This window comes from Papaver somniferum, unplaced genomic scaffold (genome assembly GCF_003573695.1).
Source record: "Papaver somniferum cultivar HN1 unplaced genomic scaffold, ASM357369v1 unplaced-scaffold_24, whole genome shotgun sequence".
Classification (NCBI taxonomy): Eukaryota; Viridiplantae; Streptophyta; class Magnoliopsida; order Ranunculales; family Papaveraceae; genus Papaver; species Papaver somniferum.
In genome coordinates, this window is record NW_020634374.1 from 1199073 (window position 1) to 1224881 (window position 25809).

The window sequence follows — 25809 nt, forward strand, 5'->3', positions numbered from 1 at the left end:
AAACTGGTATCAAAAGTCTTCACATGGTCTGAAGCAACTCTTAGGATGTAAATGACGTCAGCTAAGGGCATTCATTGTGTAGAGCCTTACGAGATTCAAGAAGCGTACGTAAGAAGCACGACTATAGATGAAAATTGCCTGGAGGGCAAATTTTGACCAACAACATTCTAGTTCGAAATCTGATAGTAGGTTAGTGTCTGTAGCGGCTTAATATAGTTCGTTGTTCAAATCCAAACAAGGTCCTGAGGTATTTTCTGCAGGTGCAGTTTTCCTCGTTAACAAAACTTCTGGTGTCTTGTATTTTCGTTGTACACGTTATATTGTTTTATTTTTACAATAAGATTAGGCACAAGTAATACGTAATCAATCTTAGTAGATACGTCCATATTAATTGTGATCAATTAAGAGACTCATTCTTGTAGAATTTGTATCTTGAGAGATATATAATAAGTTTTATACTTGGCGGAATCCATATTCAATTATTTGGATACGACTAGAATGATCTTGGATATTGAATTTTGAGATCGTCCAAGTACTCTCTATACAATCAGGTTCACAGACTTTATTTTTTTGACTATGAAGAGAAAAAGATATAAACTCTATATACATATTGTAAAGGAATTTTAAGTTGGTCTACTTGCATTTATATTAAGTTTTGCATGTACATGTTGCCAAATGAAAAATTTGGTGATGTACTTGGTACCCTCTCCTTTTCGAAGATGAAACTAGCACTGTAGGGTTTTTTTCTTTTTTCTTTTTTAACGGGTAGATTAGTTATAACAAGGAGTTTCGTTTTTAGTCTTCTTATTTATTTGCAATCTTATTTCCATTACCTATATGTTGAGGGAAAACATGATTAAGTTAATGTACAATTTCTTATGGGTTGCGTTGGAAGGCAAAAAGAAGATGGTTTAGGTGGTATGGTCCAAACTTTATGCTCCTAAAAGTTATGGGGGTTTAGGAGTTTGAGAATTACCAATAAAGCTCTTCTTGCGAAATGGGTTTGGAGATATTCTAAAAACAAAACTACCTTATGGAGAAAGATCGTACAACAAATATCCCATTTTGTAAAAGAAGCTTTGATGCATGCTGGCAATAATGCTTCACAATGTGGAAGTATGTCTTTTAATCTAAAGAATCATATAACCATTAAATTTTGTCAAGATAAATAGATGGACCGAGGTTGTCTAAATGATCTTTTTCTTGTTTTATATAAGAAAACCGTGAATAAAGAGGTGGTGATTGTTGAAATGATTTGCGATGGAGTTTAGGGCTGTGACTTCAAAAAATAACTGAATGTTAATGAAAAACTTGAGAGATATTTGCTAAGGTAAGACTTGGGGCACATTCCTATATTAGTAGATGATGATGACGAGGTTCAAAAATGTTATAATGTTTTATGCTTTGTCAGACAACATTTCAGAGTATAACTTGATAAGTTCATGTGCAAAAAATACATTCCCCAGAATGTAAGTTTCATAATCTGGTCTTGTTTTCATAATTCGTTACCTATTAGGACTATACTTAGACATAAAGGTATTTACACAACTCACTAGTGGAAAACAACAAACGATTTATTTCTCCATTGCTCTTATACATTTGAGCACTAGTAGTATTTCATTAAATCCTTTCGTATAGCTTGGCCCGTGCATGAAACTGCGAAAAATATTTTTGCTCCATGTAATTAGATTGTGCTTAGCCCAAAAGATTTTGATATTTGATACTTGTTTTTTGCCACCTTTTCTTTTTGTACTTTTTATCAGACTCTTTCGGGTTGGGACTCCCTCTTTTCTGTAAATACGTTGACTCCTTCATTCTGACATTGCCCTGGAGACATCTCATTTTTGAAAATTGAAACCTTAATAGGGCCAGCTTTCTCCAACTTTGCACGAATTCTCTCTTTAGTACCCTACGATAATTGATATTTATACTTAGGAGGAAGATCTCAAAAACCAATTCCTTACCTTGTTTCAGATGCATAAACACCTCTTCTCAACATCTAGGACAAATATAGTACCGGATGCGATGAAGTTTTCCATCACGACATTGCGTAACTCTTGTTAATGAAACTACAACATCTTTAGGAACTTTTTCATGTTTACAAGTCATTATGCCTTTGTTTTTTCTTTCTATGTAAGGGAAGTAGATTGAATTTATGGAATCATTCTAGTCAGCTTCCCTAAGTATTTATAGATTTTCAGTTTGTGCATTCATTTCCTCACAATTTTCATAGTGCCTTATTTAATTTCATTGTTTGTGTCAATTGACATTCCTAAAACACGCTAATATCTTTTTATTCTCCCAACCGCTTTAGTTTTTTTTATCCTTTGTGGCATGTCTCTAGACCAGCACCGAGGTATGGATATGCAACTTAGTACTAGATCCTATAAAACCATATATACAAGCAATATAGTTACATTTACGTAGGACCTATTGTAGCGATGTCTTTACCTTAAAATAATTTTTAATTAGTCAACCTCAGTCCGTTCAAGTTTAACCTTATATGATTTGTCCAGTATCCAAAACATGGTACCGTCACCTTTTACAGTCTTGAGCTGTTCATTTCGACCTTGTACCTTATCTAAAATAATAAAATGTTTTTACATTGTTTGTTGTTAGCACATTGGAGCACGAATTTTAAGTCCCATTATTTTTTGACTGAAAACTAATTATCATTCACCAATTTGCTTGTTATTAAATAACCATTTCAAATTCATATTATTAGTTTTTTAAACCACCCTACTCTTCTTGGCCTTCAATGCATCAAATTCATATTTATAGATCAAGCTTTAAAGTTGTTCAAAGTTGTTTCTCTTTTCATCCTTCATTTTCTAGTCTTCTCCTTCTATAATGGCTAATGCTTATGGACGATTTAGTTTGTTTAGGTGGTTTATTTGAATACAAAATATTATCAAGAAGAGTTTTAGGTACATGCTCATACATATATCTATTATCATTTTCCCATATACCATAGGCATGAAGAGGCTTTTGATGGGTTTTCTATCTAACTTAGATATAATAATCTCCAGCAGGATTTCTGATTCTAGATATTTAGTCGACAAATACAATTTTAATTCCCAGAGCGACCTTTATCAATACCTAAGTGATTTATCATTAGCTCAAAGATTTGCAAAGCATAGCCAAGTTGGTCTTCTTCTTACCCCTTTTGAGTTAATCAGAGATTTCAAAATAAAAAACAATAGCATTCTAAAAAGGGTTTTCTCAACCTTTATAAACCATGGGAGATAAGAGGTGATCTAACTCACTTATGGGAGTCCATATATAGCTTTCCAAGGAAAATTGATCATAATATATTCATCATTTGTTTTCAATCTCCCGTGGATTTCAATTGAACAACATCAAATGATCATTGGTATTATTTTGGAAATATGGTAACAGCTCAACAACCTATCCTAGAATAAAACAAACTTTGTAAATGAAATACCCATTTTGGGCAGTATTCTTAATTCAAAAAATTAACATAGAAGATATGAAATGATAAGGCTTATCACAAGTAAATTAGACTCTGTTAGCAGAGTTTGTGTAGGTAGCGATGCATCCTTTCCAAACTTCTTTCAAAGAGTTTTAGTATCACTGAACAGATAAAAACCTTTAGTGGATAAATTGTTGGTCAATGTAGGAACCTACCAAGTTACTGAGCTCTATGTCAACTACCTTAATCTTCCTTTTAAATTATGCGATCATTACTTGAGATTTGGCCACAAAAAGAGAGTTGTGTTATCCTGCAGCACAGACCCTTAAAAGATATCTATGACATTATTGTGGATTCCCCTTATCCTAGTGTTGATATTTTCTTTCTCAACGATATTCCTATTCAGATATGGATCCCGGAGGACAATATCATGGTGACTCAATCTCAGTTGATACTTTCTTTGCTTCTTCCGGACTTCATGAGGCATGACATACTTTCTCTGACGCTGGGAGACATTTTGATGATCATGAATTATTTGAAGAAGCCGAGACTATCTTGGTTCCAAATCCTAACATTAATTTGGATTATGATATGCCTCTAGTTCTGATTTTATCTTAGGAAAACACACATTCCCTTTTAATGTGTCTGGTGATTTCAATTTTTCTTCTCATTTAGTTCCTGAGTCAACTGTTTCTTTTAACTCGGAAACTTACCGATTTATTGAAATACTCAGAGCTAATGAGTCTATCCAGTTCAAGTTATTGGGTTACTTCAAGATATTGCTAATCAAGCATAAATTAGGACCGATTCTTTTTCTTCAACTTTAGAAAGACAACCTTCTGTTTCCTCTTATGAAAATTCTAGGGATTTGAGTCCCCAATTTCAAATTCTCCGACTTATTCTTTAATCACATCTTCTAATCCCTTGGTTTCTAGTCTAATCTTGAGTCATAATAATATTTCAAATTTCGATTCGCCATAACTGTTTTTTGAACCCGCTTTTAAAATTTCAGCACTTGATTTTGTTTTTTCATTGTTTTTTGAGAACCCAGCTTTATTTCAACTGACAACAAAATTGCCTTAACTATGGATTAATATGGGTCAAATTTGTAAGAACGACTTAAGGAAAAAGAATCGTACTCTCTCTATATCCTCCATTGATGCAACACGATACTACACATGTTTTTCTTCTTATAATTCTCTAAATTTATATTTAAAACCTTTTCATTTCCAATTTTTTCATTTTAGCTTGTTTACTCTTTTAGTGTGCCTTAGGTTTTAACATGCTCTTCTGGTATTACCTTAGTATTTTAACTCTGCCTGAATAAATTAAGAATTCAATATACTTTAATTGTTCCTTTAGAATAAAGATTTTAGCTTGGAATGTCCAGGGTCGTGGCAACCCATTTACCCAAAATCACTTAAAATCATTACCCCAAAAAGAAAAACCTGAAATCTTGTTCCTATCTAAAACAAAATCTCAAAGACATCTTGTCGAAAATATGATATCATATTACCCTAATTACCACATTGTTGACCCAATAGGAAAAACAGGGGGACTAGTGGTTGCATGGGCGGATGACTTCTATTTTGACATAGTACAATGAAACATAAATATGATCAATGTGATAGTCAAAACAAATGGGTGCTGACTTGTTTCCATGGTAGCCCTTACCCCAATAATAGAAAATTGCCTAGGATTTGTTAGATGAAATAGAAATTCAAGTTAATTTTGGAGATTTTTAATATGTTCTTCAACCAATCTGAAAAACAATGAGGACTTCTTTATAATAAATTTGATAGTGATTATTATTACAAAATTCTTGAGAAAGCTAGCCTTTATGATTTAGGTTCCGTATGATATGAATTTATATGGAATAACCATAGGCAAAGTCAGAGCAATATTTAGGAAAAATTGGATTCTCAATAAAATGGAATCTTCAATTCCTTAATGCATCTCTGTCTCATTTAGTGGCCATTGGTTTGAACCATAATCATATTCTGCTTTCTGGATAAAAAAACTCCAAAAACAATATGGATCTTTAAATTCTACGATACTTGGTTGAAAGAATCTCCTTGTATTCAAGTTATAAAAAATACTTGGAAAACTGATAGCATTACAGACCCGACCCTAGCTTAAGCAACAAACCTTAAATAATTAGGAGTTAATTTATTAGATTGGAAAAAAAACACCTTTGGACTCCCTGTTAGGAAAATTCCAAAACTAACTAAGGAAATAAAGAGAATTAACACCAATCGAATGACTGAATATCAACAAAAGAGACTTCAAGATAAATTAATGGAATTAGAGGCTCTTTCCATACTCAAGAAGCCATAACTAAACAACAATCTAGAGATAACACCATTGGATTAGGGAAAGAAACAACAAATATATTCATATTGTGACTCTAAGGAGACATTAATGGAATAATATAGTCGGTCTCTTGAACAACCAAAATATAGTCACTAGGAGTAGAATTAAAATCAGTAATACTCTTACAGGCTTTTTTCAAAAATCTTTTTACTGACGACTCTACTGACTTATCTCTCCATGATCATATATTCCAGAATGTACATATCTCATTCTATATCTGATTTGGATAACCTGAATATTGTGGCCATTCCCGTGAAAGACGAAATTTTCTATGTCATAGAGAAAATAAAAACAAATAAGTCACTAGGACCGAATGGTTTTCCGGTTAGTTTTTTTCAAAAATAACTGGGAAATTGTAGGTTCTCAAGTGATACTTGCAATTCAAAACTGCTTTGAAACAAAACTAATGAACCATGAACTCAACAAGAGACATTTTTTCTGATCCCAAGAGTTAAACAACCTAAGAATCCTAGTCAATTCATACCAATTAGTCTTTGTAATACTATTTATAAAATTCTTACAAAAATCCTAACCAATAGAATAAAAACCCTTATAGACAAAATCATTTACCCTTTTCAATCAACTTTTCTCCCATCTAGACAAATCTCAGATAATATCATTGTAGCCCATGAAGTAGTACATTATTTTAAGAAAAAAAGAAGAAGCTAAAACAGGAGGACTAGGAATTAAGATAGATATGTCCAAAGCCTTCGACAGGGTAAGCTTGAAATTTCTATTAACAACTTTAAAATCGTTTGGTTTCTCAGAAGAAGTCTGTGAACTAATACAACAATGTATTTCCACAACTTCAATAACTGTCATGTTAAACATAATCTCGGGTAATTCTTTTAATCCCACTAGAGGTTTAAGGCAGGGAGACCCCCTATCTCCTTATTTGTTTATAATATGCATGGAAAATTTCCCCAGGCTCCTACTTTCTCAAGAACATAATAAACTTCTTCATGGTGTTAATTACACCAGAAGTGGCTCTATCTCTCATATTTCGTTTGCAGACGATTATTTATTGTTTGCCAAAGCAGATCTAGTAGAATATAGGAATCTTCTAGCAAAAATAGATTTATTTAGTAAGGTCTCATGTCAACTAATAAACTTTGAAGAATTTGGAGTTTTCTTTAGTAAAAAAGGTTTAGCCAAAACACCAAAGAATGATGTCAAAACTTCTTAAGATAAAACACATAAATATTTATGACCCTTATCTTGTTGCTGCTCTCTTCATGGATAGATCAAAAATAAAATATTTGAGCCAAATTTGGAAGAATGGAAAATAAATCTCAAGGTTGGAAGGGTAAAGTCCTACCTCAATCTAGTATAATGGTACCGAACAAAGCAGTTCTAGCCAGTACCTTATCAGATGGGATGTTTCATACTACTTAAGAAAATTATAAATAAGATAGATGCCATACAAAGAGATTTATGGTGGGGTAAAAATACTGGCACTAAAAGCATTTATCATAAAACATGGACTAACGTTTGTAAACCAATGCATATTAGGGGACTTATGATTTAGAGATGCTCACAAATTCAACTTAGTAATGATTGAAAAAGTATCTCGGAGACTAATTCAAAAACCATACTCTTTATGGGAAATTTTTTTTTGACACCAATATACTTTAAAAGAAAAAACTCTTTAAGAACAAAACCACCAGATAAAGAATCTTGGACTTAGAAATGTTTATGTAAAGGAATTGTAATAAACCATTACAATATTTGGGAAATAGAGAAAGGACGTAGTATCAATGTTTGGGATAACAACTGGGTCCCAGGCATTAATGGAAACCTAGCTTCTCATCGTAACCCTTTTAACAATTCTATAACACTCGTGGCGGATCTTATTGATCCTATCACTAAAAAGTGGAATTTCTCCCTTATTCATGCTTCCTTTTTAGCGGACATTGCTTCTAAAATCTGTAGAATCTATTTGTTCCTAGACAAAACTAACTCTCAAACAAAAGATAAGCTCAGATGGACCTTGACAAAATCAATAATATACATAGTTAAATCAATGTATGTGATAAACTTAATGAAGTAGGAACAAATATTATTAGTTTATCAGTACTCCTTGAAACTTTCAGGAAAGCTTTATGAAAATTGAACACATCACATAGAGTAAAACTTTTTTTTCTTCTGGAATTGCATTAAGAATGCCCTTCCGACTAATATTAAACTATTAGGAAAAGTTAAAGACATAGATCCTTCGTGTTCAATGTGTGGTGAAGAAATAGACAATAAAACATTCATTATTTCATTTTAGGTATGCTAAAGCTGTCTGGGAACAAGAACCAAAACTAATCAGAATTCAGTTTGACACATCTATTAGCATCCTCGACTTATATAAAATTTGGTTTCAAAACTCAAATCAAGTGATAACAATAGAGTTATTTCTTATTAAAATGTGATTAATTTGGAAAGAAAGGTGTAAACGAGTATTTGCAGAAAAGTCAAAAATAACATCTTAGTTGTCTTTAGAAATTCAGAACCACATTCAATATTGGTCCGAGAAAGCTTCACAGAAGAAAAGAAACAATAGCTGTGTAAAGGAATGTAAAGTCCCATGGACAGCTCCAAAGCCTCATTGCCTTAAGATTAATGTAGATACAACCTGGAATTTTGAATTTTCTTATTATAGTTTTGCTTTAATTTTAAGGGATGATGCAGGTAAATTTGAAGAAGGAATAACATGACCATCATCAAGCACATATCCACGAGTAGCGGAAGCTGTATGTACTACAAGCAACATACTGGGCAAAGGAAAAAAACATCAAACAATCTGGTAATGAAGGTGATTGTGACAGTCTTTTTAAGCATCTCAATGGAGATCCCTCATAGGTTTCTTGGCGCTGCAAAAACATTTTAGAGGAAGCATATAAAGTGGCAAGCTCTTGCCAATTTTTTTTGCGTTTTTAGGACCGAAAATGCAGTTGCAGATTCCTTAACAAAATTTGCAAAAACTTTGAAATTCAGAATTGGATTGGAATCACAATCCTCCAACTTGTATTAAACAAAAACTAATAGTAGATAAACCTAATATTAGTAGGAACGACTCTCTTTATATTAGATGGCTCTACTAGTTTTGTAAACCTACTCTCTATGAGTGTTCAATGTAACCTTATTTACCAAAAACAAAAAAAAAATTCTTCGTTTTCACAAAAAGCAAAGCTGATCAAAATTTTGTTTCGTATATCTTTCCAATGCCTTCTAACGGGAAGGAGGAATGTGCACCCCAATGTACAAATGCAGGCACCATCATGTATCCCCAACACCTCTAACACTGTCTCGTGGTCCTCCAACTCGTTGATCGCACACGGTGGTGTTACAACACGTACACTCGTATTCCGGAGATTCCGTCAGAATAGTAGGGGCGTATCCGTCACATTGTAAAAATTAGTTCACCGATGACAATACGACTTAAGAAAAGGATATTTCAGTAATTTGGAATCCAAGTCGAGAGACGCTAAGGTTTTAAAGGACTTTAGGTTTTTCCTCTCTTCTAAACTCGTCTTCACATTTCTGTGGAGCTCATTCTTCACAGCATATCGCAGGTAATTAGGGTTATTCCACAAAATTTCTTCAATATTTTCTTGATCGTGTAGATTTTTGGGCGAAATTGTTCGGTTTTTACTCAGTGATTTGTTGTTCTGAGTGTAATTTTAGGGTTTTGAAAAGAATTATCTAGGGTTTATGGTTTTGATTCAGCTACGTTCATCATTATTTTCTCGTAGATCAAATTCTGGTGTAGTGTTCGTAGTGTTTCAGTCTCTTCCTGTTATTATTTGTATGTAATGTAATGTTTCCTGTCAGCTGATTTTGTGTGGGCGCGGTGTGAAATTTTGGAAGTGTTTGGTACGGTATGAGATCTGTAAATCTGGTAAACACTTTTCAATGAATTTGGATCGCGTAGTTGTTTATGAAGGAATGTTAATGTCCTTGATGAATTTAAGAATGGTGGTTTAGTTTAGAGCATATTCAATGAGTTTCTTTATAACAAGTTCCTGATTCATTAACATATTGCTAGGGTCTTTTTTTTTTTTTTTTTTTTTTTTTTTCTTTTGGGTTCATTCTAACGTACTACTGGGATGTCAGGTTCACCTGTGAATTAAGATAATGGTGTCCAAAAGGAAGAATCCATATGTTTTTTTAGATGTATCTGTTGATGGAGATCCTGCTGAGAGGATGGTATTTGAGGTATGCTTTGTTTTTGTTAGTTTTAGTAAGAACAAGTGGTGTTATGTTTTAACTGATGTAATTCTGGCTAAGTTGATTGGTATCTAGTTCGAACACACATGGTTAACTAGTTTTTGTGTTAATTGTTTTTACTTAATTTTTTTTTACAGCTTTTCCAAGACGTTGTTCCCAAGACTGCAGAGAATTTTCGAGCACTTTGTACAGGTAATAATTCTTCTCAGACTTGTTAAATTTTTAATCATGGCCGATATTAATCTGCGCAACTTTGATTCTTTGTTCTGTATGCTGGTCTGGTCTGCTTACTTACATAAGTCATGTTAGGTAGTTACAAATCAGTTTAGGTTCTAAGCCAGATGGTAACACGAGTCTTAGTAATCTGACCACGAATTTCAGATATAACTCTACCATCCACGACTCCATGTGTTTCCTGTCATTTGTGTATAACTAGTTTAAGAAAACTAATCGGAACTTTCCAACTCCTCTATCTAAGGTTTCCTAAAGGAATTAATACTTTAAAACCCTGATGGAATGGTGATTACGTCATCTATGTGTGTGTTCTGGTGTTGGTTGTTGTGAATTAGAATTATATTGATAAGCATTGGTGCACCTCAGTAACTCTTGGATGAATTCTATTTATTTCCATGTAGTTGTGCAAACCATGACGTGACATGTAGTTAGTTTTCCTTTTTGGTGGTTGTAACAGATGGGAGATTGAAGTTAGGGTTTCGGTGACAGCTCTGAGATTGAAACAGTAGGTACCCTTTTATCAATTGGTTAAACTAATGAGCTTATTGCCTAAAACTTGTTAGCAATCACATTTATTTATGCGTTGGGTCCTTGTTTAATAGTAGCTGCATAATGTTACCCATATTGCTGGGCACCTGGAGATGTCGTATCTACCTTTGCGTGGTTCATGGTCTTGCTATGTACGACTGCATGATGTACTTGGGGACATCAATGGAGATTATGGAATCCCGACTGAGTTCCACCTTGTCTTTTTCCGTGCTGGAAAACGTATATCCTTTATAATCAGCTGTCATCGAATAGTTTTCCTTTCTAGCCTGTTTCATCCGCATGCTTTCGAAAAAGAATACAAGTTTGTGCCTAGGAAATGGACAGATAGATCTCTTGTATCCTTTTAAGAAAACTCCTGGCGTTATGTCTGCTAGCATCTTATTGGTTCTAGTTATGTTGGGGGCATTGAAGCCTCCATCTTAGGGTTACTGTCAATTCAAAGGAATTTTAGTTATTCTTTTTCTGGTTTAAGAACTTTGTTCAATTATTCCTGCTGTTATTCATGAATCTTGTTCAGATATTCTTGCTGTTATTCATGAATCTAAATGTTACTTGAAGAATCTAAATATCTCTGATCCTTTGGGTAACTTGATGTTTTGTAGGTGAAAAGGGAACTGGGCCTACAACTGGAAAGCCTCTACATTACAAAGGATCTTTTTTTCACCGAATTATCAAAGGATTAATGGCTCAGGTACGTTGTAATTTCTCGTATCCCTGTAAATGTGTTTCTTCTTAGAATTGGTTGCTCTCCACAGCTTTCCGTGTTCGTGTATTCTGGTTAGCACGAGATAAAGTGATGGCCATTCTCCACAGCATACAAGGCTGATGGTCATGCTGCTTTCATGTACTTACTGGTTGTCTGTCCTCATACTTTTGAGGTTGTCCTTACTGGTTGTAGTGGTAGAAATTTATTTCTTTGTGTTTGTCATTTACTAACCCCAGGTTTCATTTTGCAGGCTGGAGATTTTTCGAAGCGAGATGGTATGTGTTTCATCAAAAACCTGTGAAATTATATTTGTTGTGTCTTTTACATTGCTTTTGCCAAGTTCTATCCCCAACTTTGAACTTTTGATGAAGATCGATTTTCTATGCTGCTGTATATATCTACGTCATGTCATTTTGGTTATTGTACTTTTTATTGGGAACCTTGCTACAACAAGCCTCATGAAGATATTACCATTGTCCTTATGTAAATAATGAGGCGCACCATGCCATTACTAAAGTTCTTACATGTTTTTTTTGAGTATTGAACCATCTTCCTTAGAGAAATGTCTTCACCTTCCTTCTTTGGAAGCTAACATGCTTATTTGGTAACTGATTGTATTTTTTTCTGCTTCTTACTGCTAGCTAGTCATTTTAATATGAAGCTTTTATATCTTGCTGTTGAAATCTTTTATGAGAAAATAAATTACCCATTGAATTTTTCCCCGTCTCTCTAATCTGCATCTGCAGGAAGTGGTGGTGAGAGCATATATGGAGAGAAATTTGAAGGTATGGAGAATCTTGTTACTCTTGTTCATGTAGTTTATTGGTTGCTTCCTGTTAAACAAGCACCGTTATGTCCTTGAAAATTGTATTTGCACAATGTCACATGCTTTCAGGAAGTAACTTTTTCTGTTGATATGTTGAACAAGTTTGTCCTGGGTCCTTATAAAATATACCAAGGCCTAAGCAGATCAGGTTATGGGTTATCCCTCATTCCTCATCCCTCAGGCCTCAGCTTTGTACCTAGAGTCTATCCAATGCGTGCAACTTGTCCATGGTGTTCTACCCGTGTGGTAGCACATGTGACTTTTCCCTGCTCACTTTGAAAGGCGTTAAATTATGACATATGTGCAAAAAATGAGTTTCACCTACTAGGGCATATATATGAAAATTAAGCTCTTTAACCTTGTTCAGCGAGATAACGGCATTTAATTTTGACATTGTACAGATGAATCCTTCAAGCTAACTCATGATGGATCTGGGTTTCTTTCTATGGCTAATGATGGTCCTCATAAAAATGGTTCTCAGTTCTTAATCACTTTCAAGGCTGCACACCATCTTGATGGGTGGGTTTTTTCATCTTTTCTGTTTTTAATGTTTACGAATGCTATTATTTACCCGAAGTTTAATGTCTACGAATGCTATTATTTAGCCGAAGGTCACTCTCGCTTTTACACTGGCAAATTATTCAAATAAGTATCTCTTTCATGATCTGGGAACATGGATGCAGATCGTTTGATGCCTTCGCAGAGCAGGAGATGAGCTATTCTTTTTACTTATGTACATTTGCTTGTTGTTAACAGGAAGCACGTTGTGTTTGGTAAGCTTGTGCAAGGCCGTGAGACTCTAAAGAAGATTGAGCATATAGGTGGTAGTGAGAAGGGAAAACCTGAGTGTACGGTGAAAATTGTCAACTGTGGGGAACATCTTGAAGGTAAAAGATTTAGGAAAAGCTGTAATTAAGGATTCATAGAATTATGCAAACATATTATTTCCTCGCATCAATTTATTTAGAACAATTTGCTGCATAATAGGCCTAGATTTGTGTGTCTACAGCTTGCCTGTGTAAGTTCACTTAATGCTCTTGGCTCTAGCGTTCCTCCATTCTGTCACTTCTCTTTGATTTTTGACAGGCTATTTCTGCAATTTTTGTTGTCAAACTGTCAGCAATTTTTATCATGCCAAAACTGTTATTTGACTAGATGCCCTAGTGGCAAGTACCCATAAGGCCATAACCCATACCTTTCCAATTGTTTTATGCTATGCGATTTAATGTGACTGAAGTAGGGTCTACCAAGTTATTATTTTTGTAATTGAATTGATTATCCACGTCTAGTAATGCACACGTTTTTGACCTCAGATAAAAAGAAAGCCAATAAACTGAAAGCAAATGAGGTCTCTATCGATGCTGATGATCTTGAAGTGAAGCGGAGGGGAAAGCATAAGAAGACTTCAAGAGATAGAAGAAGGAAGAAGAGACGAAGATATTATTCTTCTGAATCAGATAGTTCATCGGATCCTGAAACTGAATCATCTGAATTCGATAGCGACTCGGATTCCGATTCCGCCTCTGATTCTTCTTCATCATCTGACATTAGTTCGTCAAGCGAAGACAGGCATAGGAAGAGGAAGAGGGTTTCTAAAAAAGGCAAACATAGGCGTGGTAAGAAAAGGGATAAACGGCGAGAGAAAAGGCGCAGGTGGCGTGATAAGAAATCGAGGCGCAAATCAAGAAGGTATATAAACTATAGCCTATTTAGACTTACCTTTAAACTTTTAGCCACAGCCTGTAGTTTCTACAGTTGGGATAAACACAGTCATATTGTTACACAGACCAGCTGACTTGGTATGTCATGATAATGTGTGTGGAAAGTCATCTATACATACTGTGCTAACCAGTAATAACCCGATAATGTTTAGTATATCAACTTTACCTTTAGTTTAGAGTCTTACTTTAAGAGTAACCTGCTGATGCTGGGAGGTTTGTAAGTCTTGATGGTGTGGGTGGGAAGATTGTTTTCACATACAAAGTGCAAACCACCGTCATGTTTAAAGGAGTTGCTTCAGTCTAACTCTTGTCGGGTCTCTTCTCGTCAGTTGATTTGAACAGCTAGAAGAGTTGAGTGTAAATGAAGAGTTGCTAGCTGTTGATGGAAAATTTTGCCATCAGTTTGAGGGATCTCTGTTTGTTCCGAGTGTCTTATTTTGCTGAAATTATACTGAAGTTGCCATAATTTTTGATTTTATGAAGGACATCTGAGAGTTCCAGTGTTTCTGAGAGCGACTCTACAAGTGAAGGTATCTCTGACGATGAAAAAGTTGAAGCTCGAGGGTGTTCCACACGAAAGTCTAGGAACTCAAAGTTATCAGGTGTGTTGTTAAGTCACTCCATGTTTGGTTATTTCCTACCGAGTACCTTGGGTAATCATTTTTTTCATGGCACACTTTTATCCGTGTGATGTATCTCTGAGTATCATGTTTATTCTGTATCTTTGAGTATCATGTTTTATATGTTTTTTTTTAACTGTCTGCAGCAAAGAATCAATCTCCTTCGTCGAAGGAAAAGGTGGAAGTTAACCACGTGCAGAAGAACGGTGAGATGACAAATGCACTTCAGCGAGGAGGTGAATCACCACAAGAGAATGGAAAGCTGAGGAGTAATGGGACAGATACCAAGTCTGCCAGAAATGCTGATAGACAACCTGATTTAGTTGATTCTCATCCAAGCAAATCTAGGTTTCTCCATCTTCTCCTTCTTCACAACTCAAGTTATTATTTATCCTCACCGATTCTTCCAGATTCGGTTTGTTTACTAAAAGTTGATGAGCAGGAGTGGAAGCATGAGTCCTAAAAGGATCCCAAGTAAGAGTATGAGTATTAGTCCAAGGCGTCTGAGCAAGAGCCCTAGTGTGAGCCCTCAAAGAAGAAGTTTGAGCAGGAGTTCACAGAGAAGTGTTGATAGGAGCCCTGCAGGGGTCCCTCGGCAGAGCAGGAGCGTCAGTCAGAGCCCAGATAGACGAAGTGTTAGCAGCAGGAGTCCTGTTCGAAGTGTGAGCCCAAGTCCAGTGAGGAATAGAGTCATAAGAGACGTCACCAGGAGTCCTTCTCTTCCCCGAAGAAGCATAAGTCGCAGTCCAGTAAGATCGCTCCCACGAAGAAGCACTAGCAGGAGTTTGATAAGGCCCCCTGCAAAGTCCTCGCAAAGGAGCAGTTCTAGAAGCCCTATGAGGACCTCGAGAAGGAGCTTAAGTAGAAGTAGGAGCCCTGTGAGACGAGCACCTAGAAGGAGCTTAAGCAGAAGTAAGAGCCCAATCAGAAGAGCACCTAGGAAGAGCCTAAGCAGGGTTCCCCCTCGGAGAAGCATTAGCCGGAGTCCAGTTAGGCCAGCTGGCAGGAGTAACCGAAGGAGACATTCAAAGTCTCCTGTAAGTCCTGGCTACCGGGGAAGATCTCCTATTCATAATCGTGGAAGGAGTGTGTCAAGAAGTGCTTCACCTGATGGGTCTCCAAAACGCCTCAGAAGGGGACGCGGTTTTAGCCAGAAGTATTGGTATGCACGGCGATATCGGACCCCGTCTCCAGACCGCTCTCCCATTAGGTCACACCGCTATGGCGGTAGAGGAGATCGTGACAGGTTAGAAGGAAGCTCACCCTTATATTATTTGCTGATTTTATTCAATTCTAAAGTTTTTAGCGTGTTAGCTAACTATTTCTCCTCTGATCAGATATCCAACCTACAGAAGCTATCGTTCTCCTCCTAGGCGTCACCGGAGCCCATTAAGAGGCAGAACTCCTCCAAGGTATTCATCATTATTTTTTATCACAAGCTACTTGGTAGCATGATTTATAGTATCAATATTCTGAACAGAAGTGTGGATGAACCTTTTATCTGTGCAGATACAGAGGCAGGCGAAGCTGGTCAAAGAGCCGGAGCCTATCACGAAGTCCTCCTCGCAACAAGGGCCGTGGAAAAGCAGACTACAGCCGTAGCCCAACACATAGCCTTTCACCTGTTGAGAAACCTAATTCTCGCAGCGGTGAGGGCTTGAGATCTGAGAAGCGAAGGTCTCTATCAAGGAGTTCGAGCAGGAGCAAATCTGTTTCAAGGTCATCGGGAGATACACCACCCCCAAAGCGTGGAGGCAAAGACGTAAAATCTAGGTCACCTTCTGCTAGCCCTCCTGCTGGTAAAGGTTTAGTTTCTTACGGGGATGGTTCACCTGACTCCAGTCAGCGTTAGAGGAAACAAAGACACTAGTTTAGGTAATCTTTATGATGGTTATTAGTAGTTTGCCTTTCCTACTCCAAGCTGTTTTTGTAAACCATTTTTCATTTAAGAGGAAATAGAAACTTTGCTACGTGAGTATGTCTTGTTTCTGACCGTGTGATGCTTCAGGGTAGTTTTGACTTGTTGTTTCCGAGATTTTCAATTTTCTTCTTCTTATAGATTATATATTGTAATTCCTCTAGATAATTGGTTATGACATGGAGATTTTATATAATAATACAGTTGTAGTTATTATGATGCTGGAGATACCCCCTTAGCTGTAATGGCCTGGCTGTTCTCGGGCATTTTGAAATGCCTCCTTTTCATCCGTGTTTTCATCGGAGAAAACTAAACTTTTTCGTACCTTAAACTGTGACTATGGTTTCCCTATCCCCATAATCTGCTACTAGTCTAGGTTCATTAAGTTCTCAAGATTCGAGCCTTGAGTTGCATCGAATTCAAAACAGATTGGTATAAATTGTTGCCTTCTGTTTGGATTCTCTTGTTGGGTGTGATACAAGAACCAATGCGGTACCAAAATAGTCGATTATTGCTAGACTAGGCATGTCGGTATGTACCGTAGAAAATTGGAACACGACTCGAGAATCAAAATACCATCTTTTCCTCGTGTAAGTGCAGAATGTAGACTGTTAGGTCTCTTACTGATTAATGGCTGTGCTGAACTGCCGTGTCTGTGAAAATGTGTGGTTGTGCTGATTGACGTATTGTTATTTGTAACCATCAAAATCCATTCTTTCAAATACAGTTATTTTTCTTTTCTTTTCTTTTTCCTTTTAATAGAAATACTCTGCCTGAGGTTTACCGTTCAGCCATGTTGGATTGTCCTATTCCCAGAAGTTAGAAAAACGTCTGCCCTTAGCTAAGAGTGCAGATTCATTTGCTTCCCTTGGGAATACAACCATGTAAAAGACAACCATGGTCGGTCCAGTTAGCCACTTGATCAAAATTCAATACTCCCATTTATGGCCCTAGCTAGCTACATTTAGACAGTCACAGTCTACCAAGTGGTCCTCTGATGGCCATCACAGTCAGTCCCATTAGAATATACTTTGTTTGTGTGTACTATGTATAGACGACTTTAGGAGATGTTTGCAATCGCTGCTGCTTGATTGTTTCAGTACTCTGTGTAGATTCAGCTTCCGTAAGAATAATCTTACTTACATCATCAATGGAACCAACTCCATATCTTCGTTGTTTCATTCTCCTCTTTTCTTCACTTTTTCTTATCATCTTGTTACGTTCTTGGTTTCCATCATACGGAGCAGATTTTCATCTCGACTGTTCTCAGTACTCTTCATGGTGTACAACTTCCAAGAACAGAACTCAATCCAAATTTAATGTTTCTTCTTCTTCCACAGCTGAAAAAAACACTACTAAGCTTAAACCCATTGATGATCACTTTGCGGATACCCCAAAACATCCATTAGATCCACTCACTTTACAAGAAATCAACAAAGTTCAATCCATTCTTACAATTTACCCACCCTTTCTTACTCCAAATTTTCCTTCTATACACACTTTATCACTTCACGAACCCGAAAAATCTACTGTTTTGAAGTGGAAGAAAGGTGACATCCTCCCCCATAGACAAGCTCAAGTAATTGCGTTCTTGAATTCACATTCTCATGTTCTTGTAGTAGACTTGGACGATGACAAGGTCACTAGTCACAGTATCGACCCTGCGTCCGGGTACCCGATGATTTCCTGCGAAGAAACCACCATTGCGACAAATGTAGCACAAGCAAACGAAGAATTCAGACGTATTGTTGTTTCTAGAGGTGTTAAATTGTCTGATTTAGTTTGTTATGCGTTGGCGACGGGTTGGTACGGTCCTAATGAAGAAGGCAAAAGAGTCACCAAGGTGCAATGTTATTCGAAACAAGGTACCTCCAACTTTTTCATGAGACCCATTGAAGGCTTAACTGTGACGGTTGATCTGGAGAAGAAAGAAGTTGTCAAAATTTCTCATACCGGAAAAGATATTCCGATTGCACAAGCTAGAAACACAGAATATCAACATTCAGCTCAGAATAAGCTAACTTCAAACGTGATACCAATCAACCCCATTTCCATGAAACAACCTCTTGGACCTAGCTTTAGCATTGACGGCCATTTAGTGCGCTGGGCGAATTGGGAGTTCCATTTGAATCCTGATCCGCGAGCCGGGGTTATAATTTCGCAAGCTAATGTTCGTGATCCTGATACTGGTAAGCTAAGGAGTGTTATGTACAGAGGGTTTGCATCTGAGCTCTTTGTGCCATATATGGATCCTAGTGAAGGCTGGTATTTTAAGACGTATATGGATGCTGGTGAATACGGTATGGGACTGACTGCTATGTCGTTGGTGCCATTAAACGACTGTCCGCATAATGCACATTACATGGATGGTGTTTTCTCTGCATCTGACGGGAAGCCGTTTGTGCAGTCGAATATGATTTGTGTTTTTGAACGTTATGCTGGTGAAATTGGATGGAGACACTCACAAACTGCAGATTCTGGAAGTGGGAGACCAGAGGTACATATATATGAAAATCTTGGCAAAACAATGTATCTGTTCATAGATTTCTGACGTTATCTTTGATTTTGTGCGCAACAGATACGAGAATCGAGGCCGAAAGTAAGTTTAGTAGTTCGAACCGCATCAACAGTAGGTAATTACGATTATATTATCGACTGGGAATTTCAAGCAGATGGACTTGTTCGAGTGCAGGTAAAATACATCATACTCCCTCTGTTTCAGGAAAATTGATACTTTCATTTTCTTAATTTGGCCAATAAAAATGAAGAAGTCCAAGTGTCACTTTTCCTGAAACGGAGGTAATACTATTTATACACTTTGCACTTGATGAAAATTTCTTGACCCCTTTTATGTTAAATTCCTGGAACTATCTCTAAACAACAGGTAGGCCTAAGTGGAATGTTGATGGTGAAGGGAACTCATTATGAAACCGCTGATCAAATACCGGAAGAAGATAATATGAGTGGTCCGTTTGTATCTGAGCATTTGATCGGTGTCGTGCACGACCATTTCATAACGTTTCATCTGGACATGGATATTGACGCTCCAGATAATTCGTTTGTCAAAGTACATTTGGTAAAGGAAGAACCTCCAGCAGGTGAATCACCAAGAAAAAGTTATTTGAAAACTAAGAAACATATTGCGAAATCTGAAAAAGAGGCACAGATCAAACTCAAACTTTATGATCCGTCGGAGTTTCATGTCATTAATCCTTCCAGAAAGTCCAAAATTGGGAACCCGTCCGGGTACAAGATTGTACCTGCTGGTAATGCAGCAAGTTTACTTAATCAGAATGATCCTCCTCAGCAGCGTGGCGCCTTCACGAACAATCAGGTAATGCGCATTTTCTTTCTGAACTGGACGGGGTATGATCCATATGTCTGTTCAGTGCAAACAAACGTGAGCTATTTGTTTAGCTCATGCATGAATGATGCATTCATAATCCGGTGCATACTTGCGTATGAATGATCATATTCCGTACACTTTTTTGGCAAAGTCTACGGATTTCAATGCGTAATGCAATAGTGCATTGCATTTGCCAGCATTCTGTAATGAAATGTTGCGGATTTCAAATTGTTGCCATAAGAAGTTCGTGTTGCATTCTTAATGTGTTCCTTTTATTTGCCACTTTTAGGGTTCATTGTTTCAGGACCATTCATATATCCACTAAAGTTTATACCTAACAATCTATTTTTGATGACATTGATTAGTGCCATAGAAAATGTCAATATCCTTGCTTAGATAAGACGTCTGTGTTTCTTCATGAATTAGGTAATTACATTGCTTAGGTGGATACTACCAACTTATTTGGTGGCCCACTAGAAAAGCTATTTGGCGGCTAAGGATGAACCTTTGGCCGCTCAGTCACTAGATTCCTCAATTTTTCCACACTTTGAGTACAAATCATGGAAAAATGTATCAACAAAAACCTGCAAAGAAAAGCCTCCTGATGAATCGGGGATGCACACATTTTACCCAATTCAACAGCTTTCAGGTTTAGCACCAGACTTGGCCAAAATGCTGAAACTAATGGCCAATTCTTTTGATGTTTTTAGATTTGGGTTACGCCATACAACCGGAGCGAGCAATGGGCAGGTGGACTTCTAGTGTACCAGGGAAAAGGGGAAGATACACTCGCCGTTTGGTCAGAGAGGTACCCTTTATAACTGCAATTGGTAGTTGATTCCTCAATTCCCTTCTTTTGAATCGATACACAATTATTTCTGTGGTTTCCTGTGATTTTTTCAGGGATCGCCCGATCGAGAACAAGGATATAGTAGTATGGTATACACTAGGCTTTCATCATGTACCTTGCCAAGAAGATTTTCCAATAATGCCTACGGTTTCGTCGAGTTTTGCCTTGAAACCTGCAAATTTCTTTAACAGCAATCCCATCCTTCATGTTGCACCCACTGTTCCTAATGATATTCCCACTTGTTCTGTTGCTTCTACATCAACTTAACCACGGCAATGCGCACACTCCTTCACCTAACTACAAGATTAATATTATCTTTCACATTTTTTTGAAGTTTTTGTATACTTAGGAGATTTGGTAAGAGCATATTTACAATGCAACAAAATAGGGACTGTACACCATTTAACATCTATTATATATAAAACCATAAAGAGCTTTGATAACTTCCTGGCAATCTCCCATAAAACACACATTTTGCAGCTTCAAATCTTGTCAGTAGAATTTTTGTTGCTCCCCCTTGCGTTGAATCTAAAGCTGTAATTCCGAATTTCCAATGAATTGTAGCCTTCTAAAAGAAAAAGAGGCACCAAAAAAATGTCTGAAGTTTGAGCATCACAACTACTAGCACAACCCAGAAATAAGATTAGCCAGCTTTGTCTGCTTCACTAATGTCATTCTGAATCATATAGGAGCTATAACATTTCTAATGGCGGCATTTCAAAATGAGTGTTCTCAAACACAAACTTGCACCTAGCTAGAGCCATACGTATATCCCCATATAGCCTGCCCCCAAGCTGGACCAATCCCCGAATATATTTACATAATAACATGCCGGCTGAGAGATCCACACTATCTCTGTCAATTGTCAGCCTGAATGAATAAATATTTGAGATGTCGCTTATAACTTTCAGAGAGACACAGAGTGCACAAAATCGGCTCTTCTAATTAGCAGGCTGCAAAATCTTCAGGCCCATCCTCAGTCACCAGGGGGGGCTCAAGTAAAATTGGGTCGAAATATCCAGCTAGAGAAAGAGCTATAAAACTTAAAACCCTGATATTTCTTTCCTCCTTCTCTTTCTCAAAGGCACCGCCACTGGGGGCCTCACATTTTCCTCTCCAACTGCGGCCGATCCTAAAACCCTAATTCTTCTATAAAATCCATCATCTCGAACTCGTTCGGATCAGATTCATCATCTCAAGGTTCGTTACTCTTTCTATTCATCCCATATTTTTTTTTTTGTATGATTCAGTATTTGTAATTGCTTATTAGGGTTTTATATAATGAATAACTTCCAGTAGTTTTGATTTCAAGTGTTTGCTCATGCTAGTAGTGTCTTTGTTAAGCTTATTAGAAATAGCTGGTAATATGAATAACTTCATTTTGATTCTCTATGTTGAAGTTGATTTATTGGTTGATGTAGTACTATTTTGATGTGAAGCCTTTGATTGTTATTATGAAACTGTTGTCGATTCGGATTTTGGACCTGACTATACTTTTTTTTTCCCTGTAATGGTTTAAAATTTTGAGGTAACTCCAGGAAAATTTAGGCTAAAATACTGTTGTTATTAGTTATTATCACTTTTGCCTGAATTGAATCTTAGATGATTCTTTCTGTTAGTTTTCTGATCGATGCTAATAGTTTCCGCATGATATCTGTTTATTTATGTTTTTGGTATAAAGTTTTTTGTTCAATACTGTAGGTACAAGTAATTTATTCATGGAAGTATTTCATACATTTTTTATTTATGAGTTATATTTTTTGTTGTTTGTTCTGTATCTTTTGAGAGATTTTAAATTTAACAAAAATATAATGGTAATATTAGTTATTACCACTTTTGCTTGAATTGAATCTTAGGTGATTCTTTCTGCTAGATTTCTGATCAATGTTAATAATTTCCTTCCGATATCTGTTTGGTTATGTTTTTGGTATATAAAGTATTTAGTTCTATATTGCCGGTAGAAATAATTTATTTATGGAATTGTTTCATACAGTTTTTAACTGAGTTATATTTGTCGTTTCGTGTGCTGTATAGGGTACTTAAGAGGTTGTAAAAGATGGTGCAGTACAATTTTAAGAAGATTACAGTGGTTCCCACTGGGAAGGACTTTGTTGACATCATACTCTCTCGTACTCAGCGGCAGACGCCTACTGTTGTTCACAAGGGATATGCTATCAACAGATTAAGACAGTTTTATATGCGTAAGGTGAAATACACACAGACAAACTTTCATGACAAGCTTTCAACTATTGTCGATGAGTTTCCTCGTCTAGATGATATCCATCCTTTCTATGGAGATCTCCTTCATGTTTTATACAACAAAGATCATTACAAGCTTGCCCTTGGTCAGATTAATACTGCAAGAAATCTCATTAGTAAAATATCCAAGGATTATGTGAAGCTTTTGAAGTATGGGGATTCACTTTATAGATGCAAGTCACTGAAAGTTGCCGCACTTGGGAGAATGTGTACTGTCATTAAGCGTATAGGCCCTAGTTTGGCTTACTTAGAGCAGATTAGACAACACATGGCAAGGCTCCCATCTATAGACCCAAACACCCGTACTATCTTGATTTGTGGGTACCCAAATGTCGGTAAAAGTTCTTTTATCAACAAAATTACCAGGGCCGATGTTGATGTTCAGCCATATGCCTTCACCACAAAGTCCCTCTTTGTTGGACATACTGATTACAAGTACTTGAGGTACCAGGTGATTGATACTCCAGGGATCTTGGATCGCCCCTTTGAAGACAGGAATATTATTGAGATGTGCAGTATTACGGCTCTTGCTCATCTGAGAGCTGCGGTGTTGTTCTTCTTGGATATATCTGGATCGTGTGGGTACAGTATTGCTCAACAGGCGGCTCTCTTCCACAGCATCAAATCTCTGTTTATGAACAAGCCTTTGATTATAGTGTGCAACAAGACTGATTTGCAGCCCTTGGATGGTCTCTCAGAGGAAGACATGAATTTGGTCAAGGAGATGAAGGAAGAAGCTATAAAGACTGTGATAGGTGCAGGAGGTGAACCAAATGATGATGAAAATGTTTTATTGACTATGAGCACTTTGACAGAGGAGGGAGTGATATCTGTGAAGAATGCAGCCTGTGAAAGACTGTTAAACCAAAGGGTGGAACTAAAAATGAAGTCAAAGAAGATCAATGATTGCTTGAATCGGTTTCACGTAGCAGTTCCAAAGCCACGAGATCAGAAAGAAAGGCCACCTTGTATTCCTCAGCAAGTTCTGGAGGCAAAAGCTAAGGCAGCTGCTGAGATGGAGAAGAAGAAGCTTGAGAGAGATTTTGAGGAAGAGAATGGTGGGGCTGGTGTTTACTCTGCTAGCTTGAAGAAACACTATATCTTAGCACATGACGAGTGGAAAGAAGATAATATGCCTGAGATTCTGGATGGCCATAACGTCTATGATTTCGTCGATCCTGATATTTTAGAGAGGCTTGAAGAGTTGGAAAGGGAAGAGGGACTTCGTCTACAACAGGAAGGGGATGAGGACGATGTTGAGATGGATGACAAAGAGTTGACCCAGGAAGAAAAAGATGCTTTAGCAACCATCAGGAAAAAGAAAAGTTTGCTCATTCAACAACATAGGATTAAGAAGAGCACAGCAGAGAGTAGACCTACTGTACCAAGGAAACATGACAAGGACAAGAAGTTCACTACACAGAGGATGGGGAGGCAGCTATCTGCATTGGGTATTGATCCTTCTAAAGCCATTAACCGTGCCCGTAGTAAATCCGTTGAAAGGGGAAGAAAGAGGGAGAGGTATAGGGGAGATAGTGATGTCGATGCTATGGAAATGGATGATCGGGCCAACAAAAAGTTGCGACTGAGGTCTCAATCACGCCCAAGGTCAAGGTCAAGCTCACGACCACGCGGTGAAATTGTTCCTGGAGAAGGTTTCAAAGATGCACACCAGAAGAATAAGGCTTTGAAACTTGCCTATGGAGCATCAAAGAAGAGGAACAAGGATGCTAAGAGGGGAGAAGCAGATAGGACAATTCCAACTCTCAGACCAAAACATTTATTCTCCGGTAAGCGTGGAGTTGGAAAGACCGACAGACGTTAAGGTGTCCAAGATAATGGATTCTCTACCGTTGGTACTTTCATTTTTTTTTATCATTGGTTCTTGTTTTGTTGCTTTTATTTCTGCTTTATTTAACTTGCTGTACGCTGGTAACTTTAGAACTTGTTAGATCGTCAAATTCTTTATGAAATTTAAAGTTGTCTGCATGTGTTATTACTTTTGTTTACATGTTTTCATAAGGGTCACTTTATCTACGTATTCAGATGGATAAGCGTTTTGGTTTTCTCAATGTGATTTGGAGTTCAAGCAATTGCGCCGAACTTTATTTTCTTCAGAGATGACAAAGTTATGCTTAGTGTTATTTTTGATTTTTCTTTGTTGCGTTTTTTTTTTAGCTTCTCTTCTCTTAAATATAGTCAACATATTTAAAATTAACCATAGTCCAAAAATTTTAAGTTAAAATTAACCATAGCCCAAAAATTTTAAGTTAAAATGAAAAGCTAAAACTTAAAATGGAATACCAAACAACTTTTAATTTTCTACTAACAATCTAATTTCAATCTCCTTTTCACTCAAAATCAACATAAATCCTAATTTTCTTTTGTTAATCATACTTAAAACTGATTATCATTGTACATTAGTATAAACCTACATTTACATAACATCGATGCACCACCGTCTCAATGCCTATTTGAGGTACATTTGCGGTTGTTGTTTCCGATCTCATCCACTGATCATGTCAAGCGTTCGCTGTTTACATTGCAATCACTCAAACTTATCTCAATTAACCACTTTTCTACACTTACTCTCTTCATGTAGTGTGGATGGTTCGCTGAAGTAGACAAAAAAACAAAAAAAAAAAAAAGCTCAATACAATAACCACAGAAACTGAAATTATATCGAGGCTTCGCAAACGAGAATGCTTTTAGAGATTATTTTTGTATTTGTTATTCCGGACCTTCCTCAATTTGAACTT

The 25809-nt window shown here is 36.8% G+C and overlaps 3 protein-coding genes across 6 annotated transcripts; all 3 read left to right on the forward strand.

The window, feature by feature from the left end:
* Positions 1-9283: 9283 nt before the first annotated feature.
* Positions 9284-16814, forward strand: LOC113340882 (peptidyl-prolyl cis-trans isomerase CYP95-like). 4 transcript variants are annotated; one of them, XM_026585931.1, is made up of 14 exons: positions 9284-9366; positions 9908-10009; positions 10159-10213; positions 11407-11495; positions 11761-11785; positions 12257-12295; positions 12738-12855; positions 13093-13223; positions 13650-14025; positions 14541-14659; positions 14824-15025; positions 15120-15923; positions 16015-16089; positions 16187-16814. In XM_026585931.1, the coding sequence occupies exons 2-14, from the start codon at positions 9929-9931 to the stop codon at positions 16527-16529; spliced, it is 2457 nt and encodes an 818-aa protein (XP_026441716.1). In that variant the 5' UTR covers positions 9284-9366; positions 9908-9928; the 3' UTR covers positions 16530-16814. The 4 variants fall into 4 exon arrangements, with proteins under 4 accessions (XP_026441716.1, XP_026441717.1, XP_026441718.1 ...); XM_026585932.1 differs by lacking the exon at positions 9284-9366 and adding an exon at positions 9626-9672; XM_026585933.1 differs by lacking the exon at positions 9284-9366 and adding an exon at positions 9637-9692.
* A 561-nt stretch (positions 16815-17375) lies between these two features.
* Positions 17376-21386, forward strand: LOC113340990 (primary amine oxidase-like). Its single transcript, XM_026586032.1, has 5 exons — positions 17376-19092; positions 19174-19287; positions 19480-19929; positions 20652-20749; positions 20845-21386. The coding sequence occupies exons 1-5, from the start codon at positions 17746-17748 to the stop codon at positions 21056-21058; spliced, it is 2223 nt and encodes a 740-aa protein (XP_026441817.1). The 5' UTR covers positions 17376-17745; the 3' UTR covers positions 21059-21386.
* Positions 21387-21849: 463 nt separating this feature from the next.
* Positions 21850-25053, forward strand: LOC113340992 (nucleolar GTP-binding protein 1-like). The gene is made up of 2 exons (XM_026586033.1): positions 21850-21991; positions 22826-25053. Exon 2 carries the CDS (start codon positions 22848-22850, stop codon positions 24873-24875), a length of 2028 nt encoding a protein of 675 aa, XP_026441818.1. The 5' UTR covers positions 21850-21991; positions 22826-22847; the 3' UTR covers positions 24876-25053.
* The last annotated feature ends 756 nt before the right edge of the window (positions 25054-25809 follow it).

Excerpts from the sequence above, each read along its gene's own strand:
- LOC113340992 (XM_026586033.1), top strand. The coding sequence starts at position 22,848 with ATGGTGCAGTACAATTTTAAGAAGATTACAGTGGTTCCCACTGGGAAG.
- LOC113340882 (XM_026585931.1), top strand. The coding sequence starts at position 9,929 with ATGGTGTCCAAAAGGAAGAATCCATATGTTTTTTTAGATGTATCTGTT. Across the intron at positions 14,026-14,540 it reads TCGAGGCGCAAATCAAGAAG|GACATCTGAGAGTTCCAGTG; the intron begins GTATATAAACTA and ends GATTTTATGAAG. Across the intron at positions 15,026-15,119 it reads TCTCATCCAAGCAAATCTAG|GAGTGGAAGCATGAGTCCTA; the intron begins GTTTCTCCATCT and ends GTTGATGAGCAG.
- LOC113340990 (XM_026586032.1), top strand. The coding sequence starts at position 17,746 with ATGGAACCAACTCCATATCTTCGTTGTTTCATTCTCCTCTTTTCTTCA. Across the intron at positions 19,093-19,173 it reads CTGGAAGTGGGAGACCAGAG|ATACGAGAATCGAGGCCGAA; the intron begins GTACATATATAT and ends TGTGCGCAACAG. Across the intron at positions 19,288-19,479 it reads ATGGACTTGTTCGAGTGCAG|GTAGGCCTAAGTGGAATGTT; the intron begins GTAAAATACATC and ends TCTAAACAACAG.